We start from the raw sequence: 20734 nt of genomic DNA, 5'->3' as shown, positions 1-20734 counted from the left end.
TCTAGCTTTTGGCGACTTAGATAGTCGGCTTGCCAATTCAGCACCCCCGGAATGTACACCGCCGACAGAGCTGGAACGTAGCTTTCGGCCCACCGGAGGATGTGCTCGACTTCCGTTGCTGCAGCCGAGCTTCGTGTGCCCCCTTGATGATCGACGTATGCTACCGCCGTGGCGTTGTCGGACTGGATTCTCATCGGTCAGCCATGCAGACCCAGAGACCACTTGGAGAGACACAACTTGATTGCTCGGAGCTCCAATACATTGATCGGAAGGCGGGACTCCTCCTGAGTCCAGCGCCCCTGGGCTGAGTGGACCCCCCCCCAGCCGGAGAGGCTGGCATCTGTCATGATCACTGATTTCCCGGTCCGGAGTACCGGAGACGTCAGCCACCACACTAGGGAGCACTTGGTCAGTCGACTCACCCGAATCTGGTAATTCAGAGACGAAGGAAGTTTGTTCCAACGTGACAGAATCTCTTTCTGCAACACTCGAGTGTGGAATTGGGCATACGGAACTGCCTCGAGAGAGGCCACCATCAGACCCAGAACTCTCATGCAAAAGCGAAGAGACGCCTATCTCTGGGTTGCCAATTGCTGCACCGCAGATTGCAGAGTCTGCAGCTTTTCCGCTGGGAGAAAAACTCTCGCCTCCAAGGAATCCAGGACCAACCCCAGATATTCCAGCCGCTGAGACGGTACCAGCACTGACTTCTGGATATTCAGCAGCCAACTGAATTCTCAGGCCCTGGAGAGCAAGGGGAGCGTATACAGGGTTGACTCAGACAAATTTCAGACCTTGCACCAACTGGTCGGCCAGGTCCACATAGCCTCCAGCTCCTGTACCAGGGACTTAGGCCGTTCGGCAAGTGTCTGCGACACCAGAGCCCCGGCCAAAACCGGTCTCACTGCCGACCCCACCACTGTGGATAAGGAGTGGGCCACAGCTCTCCTATCTGCGGGGTCCTTAAAGGCGGGAGCCCCTTCCACAGGCAACGTGGTGGCCTTGTTCAGCCTGGACACCGGAGGGTCCACTGACGGAGGAGATACCCTTTTGAGGAGGATTTCCTAAAAAAGTGGGTAACGGACCGCAAAGTATTTTGGTACTGCAAAAACGTTTGCGCCGATCCCATTGCTTGTATAACAGTTCGTCCAGATACGGAACACAAGGAAACACTTTTGCGGGGTGGCTTGCGGAACCCAAAAGGGACCGGCGTGTCTGATGCCTCCGCCAAATCCTCAAGTTTTTGAGTGTCCCGCACCGCAGTGATAAGAGCTCCAACAAATTCCTTATCCTGCTTCGACCCTGAAGCAGAGTCATCCTCACTGTCCGCGTGGGCCAAGTCTGCATCTTCTGACATGACAGAACCAGGGCCAAATGCAGAAGCAGCACCCGATTCTGTGTCAGAGACATCCCTGGAAGCAGGCTCATTGAGGGCGCGCTTTTTTACCCCCCTTCTGGCCACTTGCCGCTTCAATCCTGACAACAAACGCCTCCAGGACTGCCGTCATAGCATCCAACGAGGCCACAGGGGCACTAAGTGTTAACTCTGGCATGGTTGGGGTAGAAGCCTCTGGTTCAGACTCCATGCTGTCCCACCTTAGTACTGCATAAAAAACGGGACCTCCCGGCTTTCACAGAGAGCAGGGGACTCACCACCCAGAACCAGGCTGTACCACTGTGCAGAGCTGAGAGTGCTGTGTTGTTCCCTCAGGAAGAAAAAACTGTGGTGTTGGTGCCGTTATTCCAGACACTAGAGGCCAAAACTTTTTCAAGATGGTCGCCGACATGCAGAAAAACAGCATGTGGGCTACAAGAAAATGGCCGCAGACATATAGAACCGCAACTCTGGCAAAATGGCGGCCGTACACGTGTTAAACACACCGTGAAACACAGCAGACACTGTCACAGCACCATCACAATAAAAAAAGTACAGCACCAGCACAATAAAAAATACAGTACCCCCACAGCCGCAGAGCCCCCCCCCCTCAGGTGGACCCGCCACCCAGAACGGGGGAGGATGAAGAGGAAGGGAGAGAGGAAAGCAGGGCGGACCCTGTCGACCTCCCCAGGAATGCACCAGCCGAAAACACCCTGCCGAGGCAAGGGGATACTACTTACCCATCCTGCGACCACCGGCTGGAGGCATTCCAGACAGACCCAACGTCTGCAGGTAGATACGGCATAGCTGTCGGCCCGGCACACTGTGACACAGCCATAGAGACCGGTCATATGTGTGTATGTAGTTCACCGGCCGCCCCTGGAGCAACAGGGCATGTCGTTTTGTTTCCATTTGCGCCAGTAACATCTTCACTCTAGATATATATATAGATAACAATATTGGTTATACTTACCTGCGCTTTTACAGTGGATTTGCACAGAGCAGCCTGGATCCTCCTCTTCACGGGTCCCTTCTCTGTGCTCCTGGCCCCTCCCTCCTGTTGAGTGCCCCCACAGCAAGCAGCTTGATATGGGGGCATCCAAGCTGAGCCGCAGCTCCATTCAGACAGAGCCCCACCCCCTCTCTCTCATAATTGGCTCACTGACTTTGACAGCAGAAGCTAATGATGCTTCGCTGGTGTCTCAGCTAATGAGGAGGGAGAGTCCCGGGGTAGCCGAGTCCCTTGTGCAACATCGCCGGATTGAGATGGGGCTCAGGTATTAGGGAGGCTGCTGCACACAGAAAGCTTTTTATCTTCATGCATAGAATGCCTTTACAACCACTTGAATTTGCAAGGACTTCCTTTCATTTCCTGTTTGTGGCTATGGGACAGGAAGTGGAGGGAAATCTCTGCAATGGGACACAGATGGCAAAAGTGACAGGGGGTTACAATCCTCCCTTATGCCCCGTACACACGATCAGAATTTCCGATGGCCTCAAAGCCGATGGAATTTTTAGTCGGAATTTCGTTCAAGCTGTCTTGCATACACACCATCAGACCAAATTCCGACCGCCCAAAACGCGGTGACATAAAACACTACGACGAGCCGAGAAAAATTAAGTTCAATGCTTCCGAGCATGCGTCGACTTGATTCTGAGCATGCGTGTGTTTTTTTTCTTCGTTGGAGTTCCACACAGACGATAGGAATTTCCGATTGTTTTTTTTTCCCGATGGGAAATAAAGTCTAATGCCGCGTACACACGGTCGTTTTTTGTCTTGTAAAAAAACATCGTTTTTTTTCTCATGAAAACTTCATTTTAAAAAACGACGTTGCTTACACACCATCGTTTTTCCAAAATGCTCTAGCAAAACGCGGTTATGTACAACGGCACTCTGTTCCATTCAAGCTCGCGTCATAACTTGCTTCTGAGCATGCGCGGGTTTAAAAACGTTGTTTTATCCCACGCACGATCATTTTTTATGACACAAAAACTACATTTTGAAAAACGACATAAAAAATTAAAGCACGTTTGAATTTTTTTTTTTGGTCGTTTTTTAGAAGACAAAAAACGACAAAGCCCACACACGATCATTTTAAATGACATTTTTTAAAACGTTGTTTTATTTCATCACAAAAAACGACCGTGTGTACGTGGCATAACACACGTTCCATTTCTAAACTCCGACGAAAAAAGCCTGATGGGGCCCACACACAGTCGGAATATCCGATGAAAAAAAATTCTGTCTGACTCTTTTCATCGGAAATTCCGATCGTGTGTACAGGGCATTACTCTATCCGAAATGGAAAAAAAAAATTGCATATAGTTCTACTTTACGGCTGAAGTAGCGCGATTTCAAAGCCGCGTTTACTGTGAACCTTTCCCATCGGCATGCCAATCATACACAAGATGAGCAGTAAGGCTGCATTCACACCTGAGCGTAGCGTTGTGCAGCGTTTTTACCGCGACAAAACGCAGCGTTTTTTTACCGGGATTTTATACAGGTCTAGGGTCACCAATGTAAAACGCCCAAATTCGAGCGACAAAAAAGGGTCCAGAACTTGTTTGGACTTCAGGCGTTTTTTCCCCTCTAGCGTTTTGGGGTGTCGCGCTTCAGGCGACAAAACGCTCAGGTGTGAATGCAGCCTAAGCGCTAGACTAAAAAAAAAAAAAAAAAAAAAAAAACACACCCTGTTCCACTTTGACCCATTACCCCCTGCAAAGCAGACAGAAGAGTCCACACATCCAAATAAGACACACGGCTCGCTGGCATGTTAAAAAGACATGCTCGTCATTCTTAATAAAACAAAAAGGAACAATAAGAACAAAATTGAGAATTCTGAATATATCTGCAGTAGATACACAAGATTGTTTTTTTTTTTTTTTTACAATAAATATACAAAGGCTCATACGTCTGCAGTTTAAGGCCTTGATATCTGGGCCAGAAGAAATGTCAACAGATTTCAGATTATGCAATTTTTCTTTTTTGTTTGTTTTTGTATACACGGCATAATATATATAAAAAAAATGTTTTGTTTTTTTTCCTTTCTCAGTTTGTGAAACTGAATACAAGTCTTTATAATTGTAGGCAAGAAAATAGGCAGCTCTGTTCACAAAAGTCCATCTTGTGACCCCCCCCATATAATACAGGAAGACAAAAAATGTGTCGTCTTTTAAGCTGCTTTTGTACAGTTGTTTGGCCCCCGCCCCACCCCCATGCTCGTATATAAAGGCTCTTTTCCTTCAGATTCTTCTGGAACTCACAATACATTTTTTTAGTAGTTTTCTTAAGATGCACATTTGAATGTTTTTGTCTTATACTTTATTTTTTGTTTGTTTTTTTATTTAACAGAAGAAGCCTAAAAGGGCTTCATAAACTACACCAATAATAATAAAATAAAAAAAGAACAGAAAAAAAAAAAAATGTAGGCATCTTCTTTTAGTGTAAAAGTCTGTACACGTTTTTTTGTTTTGTAATGTCACATTCCCTCCACTGTTGGAATCGGTTTCTTTTAGTGCATGTTGTTGCTGTTGGCGATCGCAATGGCTTCCTGAATTTCTCGGACAATCAGTATTCGATTCAGCATCTGTTCCATCTGCTCTCTGCTGATTGGCTGGGTGGAGTACCAGATCGGACTGTTTGGGGCGACCACGGGCTCTGGCGTCAGGTAAAAAGTGTCATTTCGACCTTTCACACTCTGTGGGCTGAATAGGAAAAAGGACTTATCAGAAGTGTACGTTATTAAAATAAAATGAATCACTTTAATAAACATTTTATACTTACCTGCTCTGTGTAATGGTCTTGCACAGAGCAGTCCTGGATCCTCTTCTTTTTGGGTCCCCCCACTGGCAGTCCTGGCTCCCCCCCCCCCCCCGACAAGTTCCCCCAATAGCAAGTCTCTTGCTGTGGGAGCTTCTGAGCCATGCTCCTGTAAATGGACATTGTCCATTCACAGACAAGAGCGGCTCGTCCCTGCTTTCTCCTCATTGGCTCACTATCTATGATTGACAGGAAAAGCCAATGGCTCCAGCAGCTATGTGAGCCAATGAATGGATAAAAGGTACGGGGGGGTGGGGGTATGAATGGATACGAGGTACAAGGGGGGTTATGAATGGATACGGGGTACAGGGGGGGGTTATGAACTGATACTGGATGTTAGTGATCATAGCAGAATTTAGTGTAAAAAATACACAGGAGAAAATGCATGGGGAGTGTAAAGGAGGGAGGGGAGTCTACTGACTTAACGACTCCACCCACCGCACTCCAGGACAACAGACCCACCCACAGAATCTGCAGTTTTTCAGTTCTTATAACAGACAGAGGGGAGACATTTGACAGGTAAGGATACATGCAGGAGGCGTCTATATCCTTATAGATCAGCACTATGGCAGGAGTTTAGAAAGGATGAGAGTGGCTTTACATCCACTTTAATGATGGGCAGTGCTGCCAACATGGGGGCGGAATTTTTCACGAAGAGCAAAAACAGACATCACCTAAACAAATATTTCTCTGATTTTCTTCCTACACGTGTTTGTGGGGCGAAACACGTGTAGGAAGAATAGCAGAGGGGGAAAAAAGCCTAAAAAAAACGAAAAAGAAAAAAACCAATGCAGCCACCACATCCAATGATTGATAAGTTACAATATGTGATATTTTTGGTTTTGGGTTTATTAGGCTGCATTCACACCTGAGCGACAAAACGCCGGACGCTTCTGCCGCTAGAGGGGAGAATTCCCATTGCTGTCTATGGAGATGGTTCACATCTCATAGACGCCGAACGCCTGTAAAAAAGTCCCGGACCCTTTTTTTCAGGCGACAGTGGCGTTTTCCCATTGACAGCAATGGGAAGACTTTTGAAAAAAAAAAAAAAAAATTGAAAGTTTCACACCAGCGGCAAAATACGCCGCTACCGCCGAACGCGGCTGTCGCTCAGGTGTGAATGGGGTCTAACTGCTTTAACGTCTATCCAACAGAAATTTCCTAGAAGTTGTTTTTTTTGTGCACTGTTATACCAAGTGGTGAATCATTTTTACTTTTCTTTTTTTATACATACCATTTGAAGAGGTAGAAATCATAAAGTTTAATGGGACATCTCAGGGGATTTTCCGGGTTCTCTGTCTGTTCTGCATACATGTCGTCTGTAATTGGAAAACCTGGAATAGAGATGAGGCAATATTATTATTACACAGGATTTATATAGCGCCAATAGATTGCGCGGCGCTTAGCAAAGCGAAGGCAGACAGTATAAATTTGAGATGACGGTACAGTCTGTTTCCCGGGAAAACGGTGCTCAGAATTGTCACCTTTCTGCTGCCCCGTCTGGTGAACTCCGAGTGCCTTCAGGTATCGGATACTCGTACTCTTGTCTTTTGGGTTGGAAGGATTCTTTTTCGTCTGTCTTAGAACTTTGGAGAAAGCCAGTCTCATGTGCTGATCAACAGTCTTCAATAAAAAGTACCTGGATGGAGAAGAAGACACATGCAGATGGTTGAGCAGAATTGTAACCTACCCAACAGCCCAAAACAGGGATATGCAATTAGCGGACCTCCAGCTGTTGCAAAACTACAAGTCCCGTCATGCCTCTGGGTGTCATGCTTGTGGCTGTCAGTCTTGCTATGCCTCATGGGACTTGTAGTTCTGCAGCAGCTGGAGGTCCGCTAATTGCATATCCCTGGCCTACACACACACCAGAGCTGAACTTCAGGAAGACACAAAATTGGCTTTTGTCAATGTCGGGGACATAATTGGATCAAGAGGGGGTTCAAGTATATGGGGGGGGAACCGCTGCACGCAGGTGTTTTTTTACCTTCATGCATAAAAAAGGTAAAAAAAATAAAAAAAAAACCTTGTGCCTTTACAACCCCATCAATGACTAGAAGCACTTTCCCCTAGGGGAAACTGTTTTTTTTTACCTTAGCCACTAGCCGACCAGCCGCCGCAGTTTTACGGTGGCAGGTCGGCTGCGCGAAATCACGTAATATTACGTCATTTCGCATTTTAGTCAATAGGGGCTCGGGCCGGGCACCCACGATCGCTCGTTACAGAACGAGCACCGGGAGCTGTGTGTGTGTGTCCTGTCAGGGGGAGAAATGACTGATCGCATGTTCATACAATGTATGAACATGCGATCTGTCATTTCCCCTAGTCACTCCCACCCCCCCTTCAGTTAGAACACACCCAGGGAACAGAATTAACCCCTTCCTCACCCCCTAGAGTTAACCCCTTCCCTGCTAGTGGCATTTTTACAGTAATCAATGCATTTTTTTCTAGCAATGATCCCCAAAAATGTGTCAAAAGTGTCCAATGTGTCCGCCATAATGTCGCAGTACCGATAAAAATCACAGATCGCCGCCATTACTAGTAAAAAAAAAAATGAATAAAAATGCCATAAAACTATCCCCTATTTTGTAGACGCTATAACTTTTGCGCAAACCAAACGCTTATTGCAGGTTTTTTTTTTATATCTTTTTGGGGGATATTTATTACAGCAAAGAGTAAAAAATATTCATTTTTTTCTAAATTTTGTTTTTATGCATAGAATGCAAGAACGTAAAACAAAAAAAATAAATTAGACTTTACAACCACTTTAAAGTGATTGTAAAGCTTTTTTTTCTTAAATAAAAAACCATGTAAAGGTTTTGAACAGAGCAGCCTCGATCCTCCCCTTCTCGTGTCCCCCGCTGGCACTCTGGACTCCTCCCTCCACCGAGTGCCCTCATAGCAAGCCGCTTACCATGGGGGCACTCGTGCGTGCATGCATCCATAAGGACACACAGAGTGGGGCTCGCCACTGCTCCCTTGTCACTGGCTCACATGAGCAATGAGAGAGCCCAAGCTCTCAAGCACAGCACTGGATCGATATGCATTTTTTTGGGGGGGGGGCACCACTGCGGGGGGAGCTGCATGCAGAAGGTTCTGCCTTTACAACCACTTTAAAGTGCAACTCAGGGCTAAACAAAAAACATTCAGTACATCTATGCAATACATGACACAAAAATAGCCATTTGCAAAAAAATGCAATGCACTCTTAACTTCTTGTTTGGCAGGAGGGAGGGGCCTGAAGCACCACCAGGGGACCAGAGAAGAGGAGGATACGGGCTACTCTGTGTAAAACCACTCAGTAGGGCAGGTAAGTTTGTCATTTAAAATAAAGCTTAAAACATCTTCAGTCCAACAGTATCTGTTGGACTGAAGACCCAAAAAAACTCTAGGTCGATTTACTAAAACTGGAGAGTGCAAAATCTGGTGCAGCTCTGCATGACAGCAAATCAGCGTCTAACTTCAGCGTGTTCATTAAAAGCTTTGACAATAAATGCTGGAGGCAGATCGGTTTCTACGCAGAGATGTTGCACTCTCCAGTTTTAGTAAATCAACCCCAGTCATCCCTGCCTGCTGGACTACAAAATCCCACCCTCCTCTTTCCATAAAAACATTTATTTCCCTGCAAAATAATGCTGGTTTTACTCACAAGAGTCTGACAACAATGTATATGGAAAGGGTAAAGGACTTTTGAAAGGGGCATGTCTACATTCACTGCAAGTGACCTGCCAGCAGATGGCGCTGTGCACATACATATGTGTGTGTCTCACTATCATTTCTATTATAGACAATTTATTGGTTGCTCAGCACTTACTTTGTGTTAAAGAACATGAGTGTAGTGAGCAGGGTGGCAGGAGAGTGGGCACCCAGCTGCTTGCACTCCCAAAGCATTTCCTCTGTCACATGGCTGGGGATGATAAAACCTGCAACGGTACAAACTAGGTTTATAAACCTAAACAACTTACGTTTTCTTTATTGTTCTACGACAGCTGGATAAACCATTATGCAAATTAGACAATAAGGTAAAATGTTATTTAGAGTGTCACTACTCATTTGAAACTTTAGAGCCTTGACCTATTAAAGGACCATGCCTTTACTGTCACGTTTTGTTTACATGCAACAATCACATTTTTTGCTAGAAAATTACTTGGAACCCAAAAACATTTCATATCTTTGTATAAAGCAGATGCTAGAGAAGACATTGGTGGGTTTTGCAATTTTTTATGTTGCATGGTATTTGCACAGCAAATTTTCAAATGCAATTTTTTGGGAAAACACCTTTTTTTGCATTAAAAGGCAAAAACAATACTTTTTTGGTAAAATATAAAGAGGTTACAATGAGTAAATAGATACCAAAGAAGTAGAGCTTTAAAAATGCGTAACAAATGGAGACAAAGTCAATTTTACCATCTATAGGAGATGCTTTAAAAGCCTTTACAGGTTAACAGTTTAGATGTACAGAGGAGGGCTACTGCCAACATTACTGCCCATGATCTGACGCTCACGGTGATACCTCACGTGTGGGATGATCGCGGTTTGCATGCATATGCCTTTGCACACAGGCATGGGGCACTTTCATTTTTTTAAAGCGGTTGTAAACCTGTAAGGCAAAGGCATAATGAGCTAGTATGACTAGCATACTAGCTCAATGTCAATTACTTACCCTCAGATCGAAGCCCCCGCAGCGGTCCTCAGACATGTCCTCCGTCACCGTCATGATACCCAGAGTGACTTCAGGGTATCGCCGCTCCGGCACTGTGACTATCTGGAGCGGCAATGACGTCACTCCCACGCATGCACGCAAAACAGCGCGATCCATGCGCATTCGCACAATTCCAGGAGGCTCCCATTCAAGAGTCGCCGCGCTCAGTGCGCCTGCGCCGCGGTCTACAGTGCGCATGCGCCATAGACATCGGCGCCCACTTTTCTGCAAATATCTCCTTAACCATGTAGGTAAGCCCTACCTGTAGGTGCAAGTATGCCATGAGGGCATACAACCGCTTTAATGATTAATATATTTTATTTTTACATTGTTGCTTAAAAAAAAAATATTCTCATTTGATCACTTTTATTGCAGTCACAAGGAATGTAAACATCCTTGTGACAGCAAAAAGGCATGCGACAGGTACCCTTTATGGAGCGATCTGGGATTTATAAAACCCCAAATTCTTCCTCTGCACATAAAAGCATTCAAAATACCAAGATCTATATTTTTGAACGCTTTTGAGTTTTTAAAAATGGTGCCGTTTACATTTGGGTAAACTGGAAGGTGATGTCAGGTCATCGCTTTCAAATGCTATAGCGGAGAGCTGACCAAAGTTGATCCCGCCCTTGTTAGGGCTGCCCGATCAGCTGGCTGACGCGCTGGCTGGTTGCTCAGGTCTTCCGGTTGGACGGGACGGGGGAGTGGTGTGCACAATATCTCCTCCCGCTGCTTCTAATATAGCAACCCAGGGGCTAGTTAGCTGGTCCAATTTCTATTACAAGGGAGCCGACCGTAATAAACTGTCCCGGAGCAGTGATGCATCATCCCAGTACAACCTCTTGAAGGCCAATGACTTACCAGGTTGGTGGCAAGTGGTTGAATGGCACGGTTGCAAAAAAAAACACAACACACCAAAAAAGAAAAAAAAAAGTGTGATGCTCTGGCAGTGTAAACTCTTCATTGGACTAAATTCAGGGGGCTAGATTCAGAGAGAATTTACGCCGGGGTATCTATTGATACGCCGCGTAAATTCAAATCTGTGCCGGCGTATCTTCTTTCTGTATTCAGAAAGCAAGATACGCCGAAATTTGCCTAAGATCCGACTGGCGCAAGTCTCTTACGCCGTCGTATTTTAGTTGCATATTTACGCTGGCCACTAGGTGGCGCTTCCGTAGATTTCAGCGTAGAATATGCAAATAAGCTGGATACGCCGATTCAGAAACGTATGTGCGCCCGGCGGAATTTTTTACGTCGTTTGCGTAAGGCTTTTTCCGGCGTAACGTTGCTCCTGCTATATGAGGAGCAACCAATGTTAAGTATGGACGTCGGGCAGCGTCGAATTTTGCGTCGTTTGCGCAAGTCGTTCGCGAATAGGGCTTTGCGTAAATTATGTCCACGTCGAAAGCATTGACGATTTGCGGCGGAGTTTCGAGCATGCGCACTGGGACTCTTTCACGAACGGCGCATGCGCCGTTCGTTAAAGACGTCATTTACGTGGGGTCATGTTTTATTTGCATAAAACACGCCAACCTCTTCAGAATTTTAATTCGGCGCGCTTACGCCGGCAGATTTACGTTACGCCCCCGCAACTTATGGAGCAAGTGCTTTGTGAATACTGCACTTGCCCGTCTAAGTTGCGGAGGCGTAGCGTAAATAGAATACGCTACGCCCGCACAAACTTACGGCGGGCTTGATGAATCTAGCCCAGGATTTTCAGCACATGCACAGGTGTGGCTCAGAAGATTTTGACAAGTGGCTTTGTGTCATTGTCAGCAATATCTCACTGGATTGGGAACACGGGGGCATACAAAACTGCCAGTGGCCTGGGGACACAGCAGCCTACAACATAAGTGCATATACACTTTAGGCCTCAGTCTATAATGCACTCTATAATGCTCTGCACAATATGCTAGTACTACAGAAAGGAATTAAATACAGTACACAAGTTGGTAAGCTGGGATGCCAGTCACAACGAATACATGAAAGGTGCCACAAGAAGTTCTTACCAAGTTGAGTGACTCGAGGTTGAAATGTCTTGAGAATGTGGTGAAGAAATTCTGTGAATTTAAGGTAGTAGGGATCTGAAAATATGTCATCCACTCTCCCGTTCTCACATAAGTACTGAAAGAGAAAACATGAGCTTAAATAAAAAATAAAATAAAACAGGCGGAAAAAAAATAAAATGCATAGCAACATTTAGAACACATCTCACCCTCTATAAAATGATATGCCTACCAGCACTAGGGGGGGGGGGGGGGGGTGGCTTGAAACCCAATGACAGCACATGTTCTCCCAATGCCTGCCTGGGGCTCCAGTTTCCTCCCGCACTGAGTTAGGGACCTTAGATTTCAAGCACCTTGAGGGCAGAAGCGCATTTGTGAGGTCAGGCACTGATGTTGGACAAGAAGGTCTGGCTCCCAGTCTCCGATCAAATTCATCCTAAAGGTGTTCTATGGGGTTGGGCTCAGGACTCTGCAGGCCAGTCAAGTTCCTCCACCCCAAACTCGCTCATCCACGTCTTTATGGAACTTGCTTTTTGTACTGGTCCAAATGATTTGGTGGAGGGGGGATTATGACGTAGGGTTTGTTTTTCAGGGGTTGGGCTTGGCCCCTTAGTTCCAGTGAAGAGAACTCAAGGCGTCAGCATGTATATATATATATATATATATATATATATATATATATATATATATATATATATATATATATTATCTCTATAGCTCTGAGTTAATTGACAGTACAAGTATTTTATAAATAAATACAGAGATTCACTGTAACAAACAATCTCCATGCTCCAGCTGTCATTTTTGGGTTCTGCTCTCCTTGCTGGAGAGGAAGCCGTACCTGAGGCCCTGCACTGTATAGATTCTCTGGCTTTTCATTCCATGGATCTGTGCCGTCTTTGCCTCTCCTGCTGTTTCTAACCAGGCAGCAACTTTGACATGAGGAAGCAAAGTCTTCCCCACACCAAGCTGGCCACCTTCACATAAAGTGCAGGACAAGGCATTGTAAGTCGGTTCTGATAAAAAGACCAGCGGCAATACTAACAAACAAGGCATTTGCTCTCTTCCAGCTTATTTTTTTGCCAGAGTTTCTACAATTCAAGTCCCCTCTAATGGGAGTCATTTAAAGGCCTGCTCATTTAGGATAAATATCATTTATATTTCTTAACATTTTGGATGCATTGTATTTTTGGTAATCACAGTTTAAATGTACGAGGACCAGTCACAAGCCAAGTACCATGTATACAAGCCACCCCCCAACAATGCAAACAAAATGTAGTCTTTTTGAAATGACAGAAATTCGCTTTGATATACAAGTGCTTTGGATTACAAGCATGTTTCTGGAACGAATTATGCTTGCAATCCAAGGTTTTACTGTACATATCTCTTCTACTGTCTATACACTTTGCCCAGGTTGACAAATTCAGTTATCACAATGCGCTGCATGCAACCAAAGCCTTAGGGCAATTTTGAATGCTTCTGAGATATTGCCACAGTTAGTCAGGTTGAAATAAGACCAACCAATAAACCACAGGCACTCACCTTCTGGATACAAAGAAAAATATAATAAAGTATATCTGGGTCATAGGGCTCCCCTTCCGCATTACGAGCTTCTTTTGACATGAGACACAATCCGTAATTCAGCTCTGCTACTGCGGATGAGACGAGGTCCTCCTGAAACCTCAGCAGTTGGCGTCCTACAAAGACAAGGTGTGACATTTAGGCAAAAGAGGAAAAATACAGATAATCAGAAAAAAAACAAAAAACGACCAGTGGTGACTAGCATAGCACTATTGCTTGCCATCTTTTGTGCATCAAATCCTTTAGCGCTTTTTGATACTGTAGCCAATATGGCCACAATTTCAAACTTGAAAGAAGAATTCAATCTTCCAGAGTCTTTCCAAAGATAGCCAGGTAAATTTGGCTGAAATATGATTTTAATGAATTGTTTTAAAGAGGACAACCATTGTTCAGAGTCCATGCTTCTAAAAAGTTTAATGTGGCTTGCCTTCAAACAATGGTACCGACCGGCTACCAAGAGTCCAATTTGTTTTGTTTTTTGAGGCATCTGAATTAAAAATCAAAGTCATGAATAAGGACCAATTTTAACGTGTATCCCTTCAGGGTGATACAGAGGATACACTGGTACCAATGTGCCACCGTCCCGGTATTATGTGAATTCTGACTAAGGACTAGTAAGTGTGGACTTTGAAGGCACACGATAAGTATGATAAGAAACTAGAGAATTTATTTTATAGAAATGTCATAAACGGTTACAAATATAAAACCAAATAAATTTAAATCAATAACTGGTCCACACAGGTTATCCCAATCATAATACGATTCTATCATAAAAGACTCAGGAAGGTGTAGATCAAAAGTTAACTGTGCGATGTGAAACCAGGCGGTGGGTCCAGAGGAAAAGGAGGGCTCGCTCTACATGTTACGCGTTTGAAAACAACGCTTTCTCAGGAGCATAGACACATCGATCTGGTTAACCGCGTTGGAAGTAGACAACAGTCTGTATGTTTGCCGTGGTTTCAAAACCATTAGTCAGCTTGTTTTTTTTTTTGTTTTTTTATCATATGAACTAAGCACAGGCATTCTCAACGATCTGGGGACACTACTCGGCAGTCTGTTATGCTAGCAAGCTGTTAAAGGGTATCTCTCCTAAACCTACTCTCGTGGATTGGAAGTCTCAAGCCAGCCCTCACAGGGGCACAGGGAGCTTCGGCTTGGCTCGGGTGCCCCCATAGTAAGCTGCTGCTGTGGGGGCACCCAAAAGGAGGGAGGGGCCAGGAGCACCAAACAGGGACCAAAGAAGAGGAGGATCCGGGCTGCTCTGTGCAAAACCACTATACAGAGCAGGCAAGTATAACAGATTATTAAAAAAAAAAAAAAAACACTTTAGTATCACTTTAAAGCGGAGGTTCAACGGATTTTTTTTTTTAAAAACCAGCAGCTAAAAATACTGCAGCTGCTGACTTTAAAAAAAATGGACTCTTACCAAATACCCGGAAGTGGTGCAAATACCTGTATTATACAGATGTCTACTCCCCCCTCCCCCTGAAAGGTGCCAAATGTGACACCGGAGGGTTCCGAAAAGCAGAGGTTCACTTTTGGGTGAACCTCCGCTTTAAGAATTGGTCATTTATTGCTGGGTGACTTATCTAGACTTCTAGAAACACCTACTTCCTATGGGTGCTAATCGGTTGCGAGAGTCTTTCTCCAGCTCCGCGTTCTTCGTCTGTGCCCAGTTCTTCCAGACTTCCAGTCCTTCTTCTGGCTTCAAGGTGTTTGGTAGCATTAACTCTGGGGAAGGATGTGGAGGGGGTTCCACCTCTTGTGATTGACTCTAAGGGGATGTAAAAAAAAAACACTGATTAGTCAAGCAAAGCAAGGTACAAGACTAGGCCCTTTGGCCAACATCAGATACAAGGTGGGGGATCCAAAGTGTGGGCACTGCCAGCTGAGTGAGGAGTCTTCACCTCACTGAAAATCCTCTAATGTTATAATAAACCAGCTTTATGTAAACCATTCACTTCAAAACCATGACAATGCAGCCAAAATCAGTCAGTCACCGGTATCACAGCATAAGTGTGGGTGTGCCAGCCTACCACCAGAACTCACATAATGAATCATATACCATAATTATACATTCTGAATTCTGTTCCTCCAGGCGATAACTTTCAAGCAGATGTAAAACACGAACCACGACAACCGCTTTTGTAAATGCTGTGTCTTATACAATGGCCGTGTTTTTTTGTTTCCTTTATTGCCTCTCAGTGCTGCCGATCTCCCACTGCCATTTTGCCTCCACTTGCGGTATACATGCAACATTTCTCAAGATAAGTTTTCCAGGTATACAGAATTACTAAAGGTCGTGTTTCTCAACAGTGAAAACCATGCCCGTGCAATGTGTGCCAAAATGGCAGTCTTCATTGGAGGTCCATCTGCCAGGGTATCAATGCAGGCGTGCAACAGAGTTGTCATCCTATAACAGGAGGTGCCTGAACAAAATTTCATGGCAGGACCACTAGGTATTCTTTTAACTTCTTGCCACCGGTCCATATTAGTTTTACTGCGGGCAAGCAGCACAGCCCTGCTGGATCATGTACATGTTGACAGAGCCTACCAGGTTTGCAGGTCGGCATGCGAGCGCCCCGCTGGAGACGGCACAGTGTTGGGACACAGCAAGATTTTGTCAGCCGGTCCCGGCCAATGATTCATGGCTGTGACCCCCTGATCGTCTGTGTCCAATCACAGCACAGAGCCTTGTGTTTACAAAAGCAGGGAGGAAAAAAAAAAGAGCCAGATCTAAAAAGAAAAAGCATCATTAGGCATCTTTTTGAAGGACAAGTTTACCGCTGATGCCATGCAGGTCTCCTGTACACTTGTCAGTGTATCCGTATACCCGTACATCACATACAGGTAAGCCAACACTCCTTGACAAGAAGGCTCAATGAACTACCACAGCACCTTGGATTCATTGAGAACCACAAATCGGACAGCCGCTAAGGATGTCGGGGTTTGTAGTTCATTCAGACACAGAGCGCTATGTATGAATGACGTGACCATGTGGGTGGAACCCACCGGCCTTCAAAAAGCAACAGCTAGTACAGGCAACTGCTGCAGCATTGGGAACAGTATACATGTTCCACCCTAAAGTCAGGTGGAACATGTTCCCAAAGGCGAACTTATTCTTTAACCCTTTAATTACCCCTAGAGGTAAACCCCTTTCCAGCCAGTGTCATTAGTACAGTATTATCACGGTTCACTGTATTAGGGTACTTTCACACTGGGAGCGGGACTGGCATTAACGGTAAAGCGCTGCTAGTTTTCGGACTAAAAGAGTCTGTGTTGCGGCGCAGCCCTAGTGCTATGCAGGCACTTTAGCAGCGCTGCCCATTCATTTCAATGGGCAGGGTGTTTTGGGACCAGTATATTTCCCGTCCTGCAAGCGCACCACCCCAGTGTAAAAGCACTCGGGCTTTCACACTGGGGAGGCACGATAGGCTTTTTTCAGGCACTATTTTTAGCGCTTAAACTCCTGAAAAGAGTGTGAAAGTAACCTTAGTGTCACCAGCGATGTCAGTGACCCTCCTCCCAGATAGTGTCTGTTGGTGCCAAATCGCCCACCACCCTATCACAGTCCCACTAGAAGTCACTGATCACCGCCCGCCATTACATTATTATATATATATATATATATATATATATATATATATATATATATAGGCATACCCCACTTTTAAGTACACAATGGGACCAGAGCATGTATGTAAAACGAAAATGTACTTAAAGTGAAACAATACCTTTTTTCTCTTCTAGGGGGTCAGGGGCTGTAGTAGGGGTATCAAAAGCTGTAGTTGAGGTCCCAGGGGCTGTAGTGGGGGTGTCGTGGGCACACTGGAACAGGGTGGGGTGTGATCTTGGAGCTTCAGCTCCTTCTACTGTAGCTGCAAAATGTCTGTACAGTACTTGTAAGGCACTTAACATACACTCGTGGGTATGTCCTTACTCGCGAGTGTATGTAAAGTGAGTGTACTTAAAGCGGGGTATGCCTGTGTATATATATATATATATATATATATATATATATATATATATATATACACACATACACACACACACACACACACACACACACACACATATATATATATATTATATATACACACATATATACACACACACACACACACATATACGGTGTATATACACACACACACATATATATATATATATATATTATATATCCGACGTTCGGCTTCTTTCGGCAACTCGTGACGCGCTGTATGCGCCGGTCGGAAGCCTGTCAATCAATTAGGAACGCTCAGTCCCGCAGATTATACCTGGAAGCTGCGGTGAACATATACATATAAAACGGTATGTACGGCAAGGAGATTATAAAAAAACAGCCGATTGTCATTCTAACAACTCGGCTGAATGTAATGTTAAACATTTTTTTTTTGGTGAACCCCCGCTTTAAAGTAGCACAGTGCTGAATAGAAAAAAAATAGCCTGGTCATGAAGCGGTTAAAACCTTCCAGAGGTCAAGTGGGTAACGAAAGCAGCAGATTTAAAGAGGAAGTAAACCCCGATGGGTTTTACTTCCTCTTTAGCTCACTGCTGCAGCCTGCAAATGAAAAACATAATGGGCTAGTATGCATCGCATACTAGCTCATTATGTGCCACTTGCCTGCAAAATAATCCAGCGATGTCCCCTAGAGTAGGCAGCGTCCATCTTCTCTTCCTTCCGGGACACATACTCCGGCGCTGTGATTCGCCAGAGCCGCGTGACGTCAGTCCTGTGCATGCGAACGGGAGCCGCAATTCATGGCACAGGCTGGGGAAGAAACGGCACTTAGTTTTGTTTCTTTCCCGCGAATGCGCAGTGAAGAATTTCGGCGGACTACAAGTGAAATATCTCCTAAAAGGAGATATTTCCATAACCCATAGGTAAGACTTATTCTAGGCTTACCTATAGGTAGAAGTATTCCACCAGGGTTTACAACCACTTTAAAACACTTTGAAAATAACATGAATACATCAGCTTATGAGATTTCATTGACAGGGTTATCATATACTTTAACATTCACAACCAAGCATGAACCCATTACTCCATCGAAAACAGAGATACCTGAGAACTAGGGGTGCAACGGATCGTCACCGATCCGTGATCCGAACGGGCCACCCCGTTCGGATCGACACACCCCGCGATCCGCGGACCGCTCCGGAGCCTAGGCCTAGGAAAGTCCCCGGCTTCGGCCTAGCTCCGGAGCGGCGGCCAGTCTGCTGCCAGAGCCCAGCGTGACACGCCTCCCCGGGGAGGCGTGTCACGCTGTGCACTGGGCTCTGGCAAGCCGACATGGAGAGGGAATATTAGAGAAGCACTGGTGTGAGAGGAGGGGGGGGGGGGGGGGGGGAAAGAGCACATTTCAGGGGTGGATTAAAGAGGAAGCAGGTGAGGCTGTTTGGGACTTGTTAAAAGTACAATCTTGATGTTTTTACAGAATATATATATATATATATATATATATATTCTGTAAAAACATCAAGATTGTACTTTTAACAAGTCCCAAACAGCCTCACCTGCTTCCTCTTTAATCCACCCCTGAAATGTATGTGTGTGTATATATATATATATATATATATATATATATATATATATATATATATATATATATATATATATATATATATATATATATATATATATATATATATATATATATATATATATATATATATATATATATATACACACACACACATTTTTTTTTTTGGACCAATGAAAACACCCTTTTTTTTTTTTTTTGCGCTGATCCGAAAATGATCTGATCCGTGACTCCTGATCCGAGGATCGATCCGATCCGTGAGTTTTTTGATCCGTTGCACCCCTACTGAGAACTAGACTATGCAACTCATTTCTCTATGGAAGCTGCTGCTGAAAGCAATGCAATTATAACTGGTAGCTTTGAATCACAGCCTTACTGGACAGAAAGAAAGATATGATAAAACGATAAGTTTGATATTAAAGCGGTGGTTCCCCTAAAAATAAACTTTTGACATTGCATTTGCTATAATAATTACAATTAGAATCGGCTGGTTTTATGTAAAAAATACCTCCGTACGTAGCGTTTGTATTATTCGTTCCCACCGCCACTTCCGGGTACGATGCTGGCGGTGGGCGTTCCTAATTGATGGACAGGCATCCGACCGACGCATCCATCGCGTCACGAGATGCCGAAAGAAGCCGAACGTCGGTGCGGCTCTATACGGCGCATGCGCACCGACGTTCGGCTTCTTTCGGCATCTCGTGACGCGATGGATGCGTCGGTCGGATGCCTGTCCATCAATAAGGAACGCCCACCGCCAGCATCGTACCCGGAAGTGGCGGTGGGAAGGAATATACCAAACGCTACGTACGGAGGTATTTTTTACATAAAACCAGCCGATTCTAATTGTAATTATTATAGCAAATGCAATGTCAAAATTTTATTTTAAGGGGAACCACCCCTTTAAAATGTAATGAGTTGTTTGACACAGAGACGAATAATCACCGGAAACAATCAAGGGACTGCAAAACATATCTTTCAAGGACTGCTACAGAAATATCCAAAGAATTATCAAATTGTATTCCTCGTAGATAGACAGGCTAAATGTTCTTGATAAAAAAAAGTATAAGCCATATGTTGGTCACACACAAAAAAATATAACAAACACAGACACTTTAACACAACGCGTTTCAGCTTTTTTTTGGTAGCAGCACCTTAAAAGGTGTTGTAAACCCTGGTGTTTTTTCACCTTAATGCATCTCGCTGCTGTTCATCGACGAGGCTGCCGGGGGTCTATGGACGCAGTGTGTATGACTCAGGAGCGCGCTCGCAAGGTAACCAACTCGGGAGAGAGCTACCCAGAGCAACGGGGCCTGTTGTGGACGTCCCAAAGCTAAGCTAAGGGCCGGCACATGCTCGAAGGCCGAACATGGGGGGACTACAAGGGTCGAGGACCCAGCCTGTCACCCAGTCGGCTGTTGATAGAAGAATCACAGGATTCAAAAATGCAGGAACAAAATAATAAAAGCGAAAAAAACTCCAGAGTCCAGGACTCCAGAGAGAGCCTGACTCTCCTGTCGTTAGGCAGAAAAATACTGAGGCTCCTAGAGCAGGGTGTGGGTTATGCCTGGGGGAGCCACGCCCCCTGGGAGGAGCGGCACGAAGGAAAGGTTTTAACACTTTAAGTGCTGTTAAATTCTGCCTAAATCTCCTGGTAGGAAGAAGCATAACCCTAATGTCAATGAAGGCTGTGTCCGTCTATGAACG

The 20734-nt window shown here is 44.9% G+C and overlaps 1 protein-coding gene across 4 annotated transcripts in view; it reads right to left on the bottom strand.

Moving 5' to 3' along the window:
• Nucleotides 1-4145: 4145 nt before the first annotated feature.
• Nucleotides 4146-20734, bottom strand: part of QRICH1 (glutamine rich 1) — a 64411-nt gene continuing 47822 nt past the window's right edge. For all 4 annotated transcript variants that reach the window (XM_040358918.1, XM_040358919.1, XM_040358920.1 and 1 more), the window contains 7 exons: nt 15099-15261; nt 13449-13603; nt 11910-12024; nt 9013-9121; nt 6683-6837; nt 6433-6532; nt 4146-5083 (listed from right to left, as the gene is read on the bottom strand). In XM_040358918.1, the coding sequence (XP_040214852.1) occupies nt 4891-5083; nt 6433-6532; nt 6683-6837; nt 9013-9121; nt 11910-12024; nt 13449-13603; nt 15099-15261 (990 nt within the window). In that variant the 3' untranslated portion in view covers nt 4146-4890. The remainder of the gene's footprint in view (nt 5084-6432; nt 6533-6682; nt 6838-9012; nt 9122-11909; nt 12025-13448; nt 13604-15098; nt 15262-20734) is intronic.

The sequence above is a fragment of the Rana temporaria genome, chromosome 7, assembly GCF_905171775.1.
Source record: "Rana temporaria chromosome 7, aRanTem1.1, whole genome shotgun sequence".
NCBI classification, from domain to species: domain Eukaryota; kingdom Metazoa; phylum Chordata; class Amphibia; order Anura; family Ranidae; genus Rana; species Rana temporaria.
Note: the sequence above shows the minus strand (reverse complement) of the source record. Positions and strands in the feature narration are given on the sequence as shown.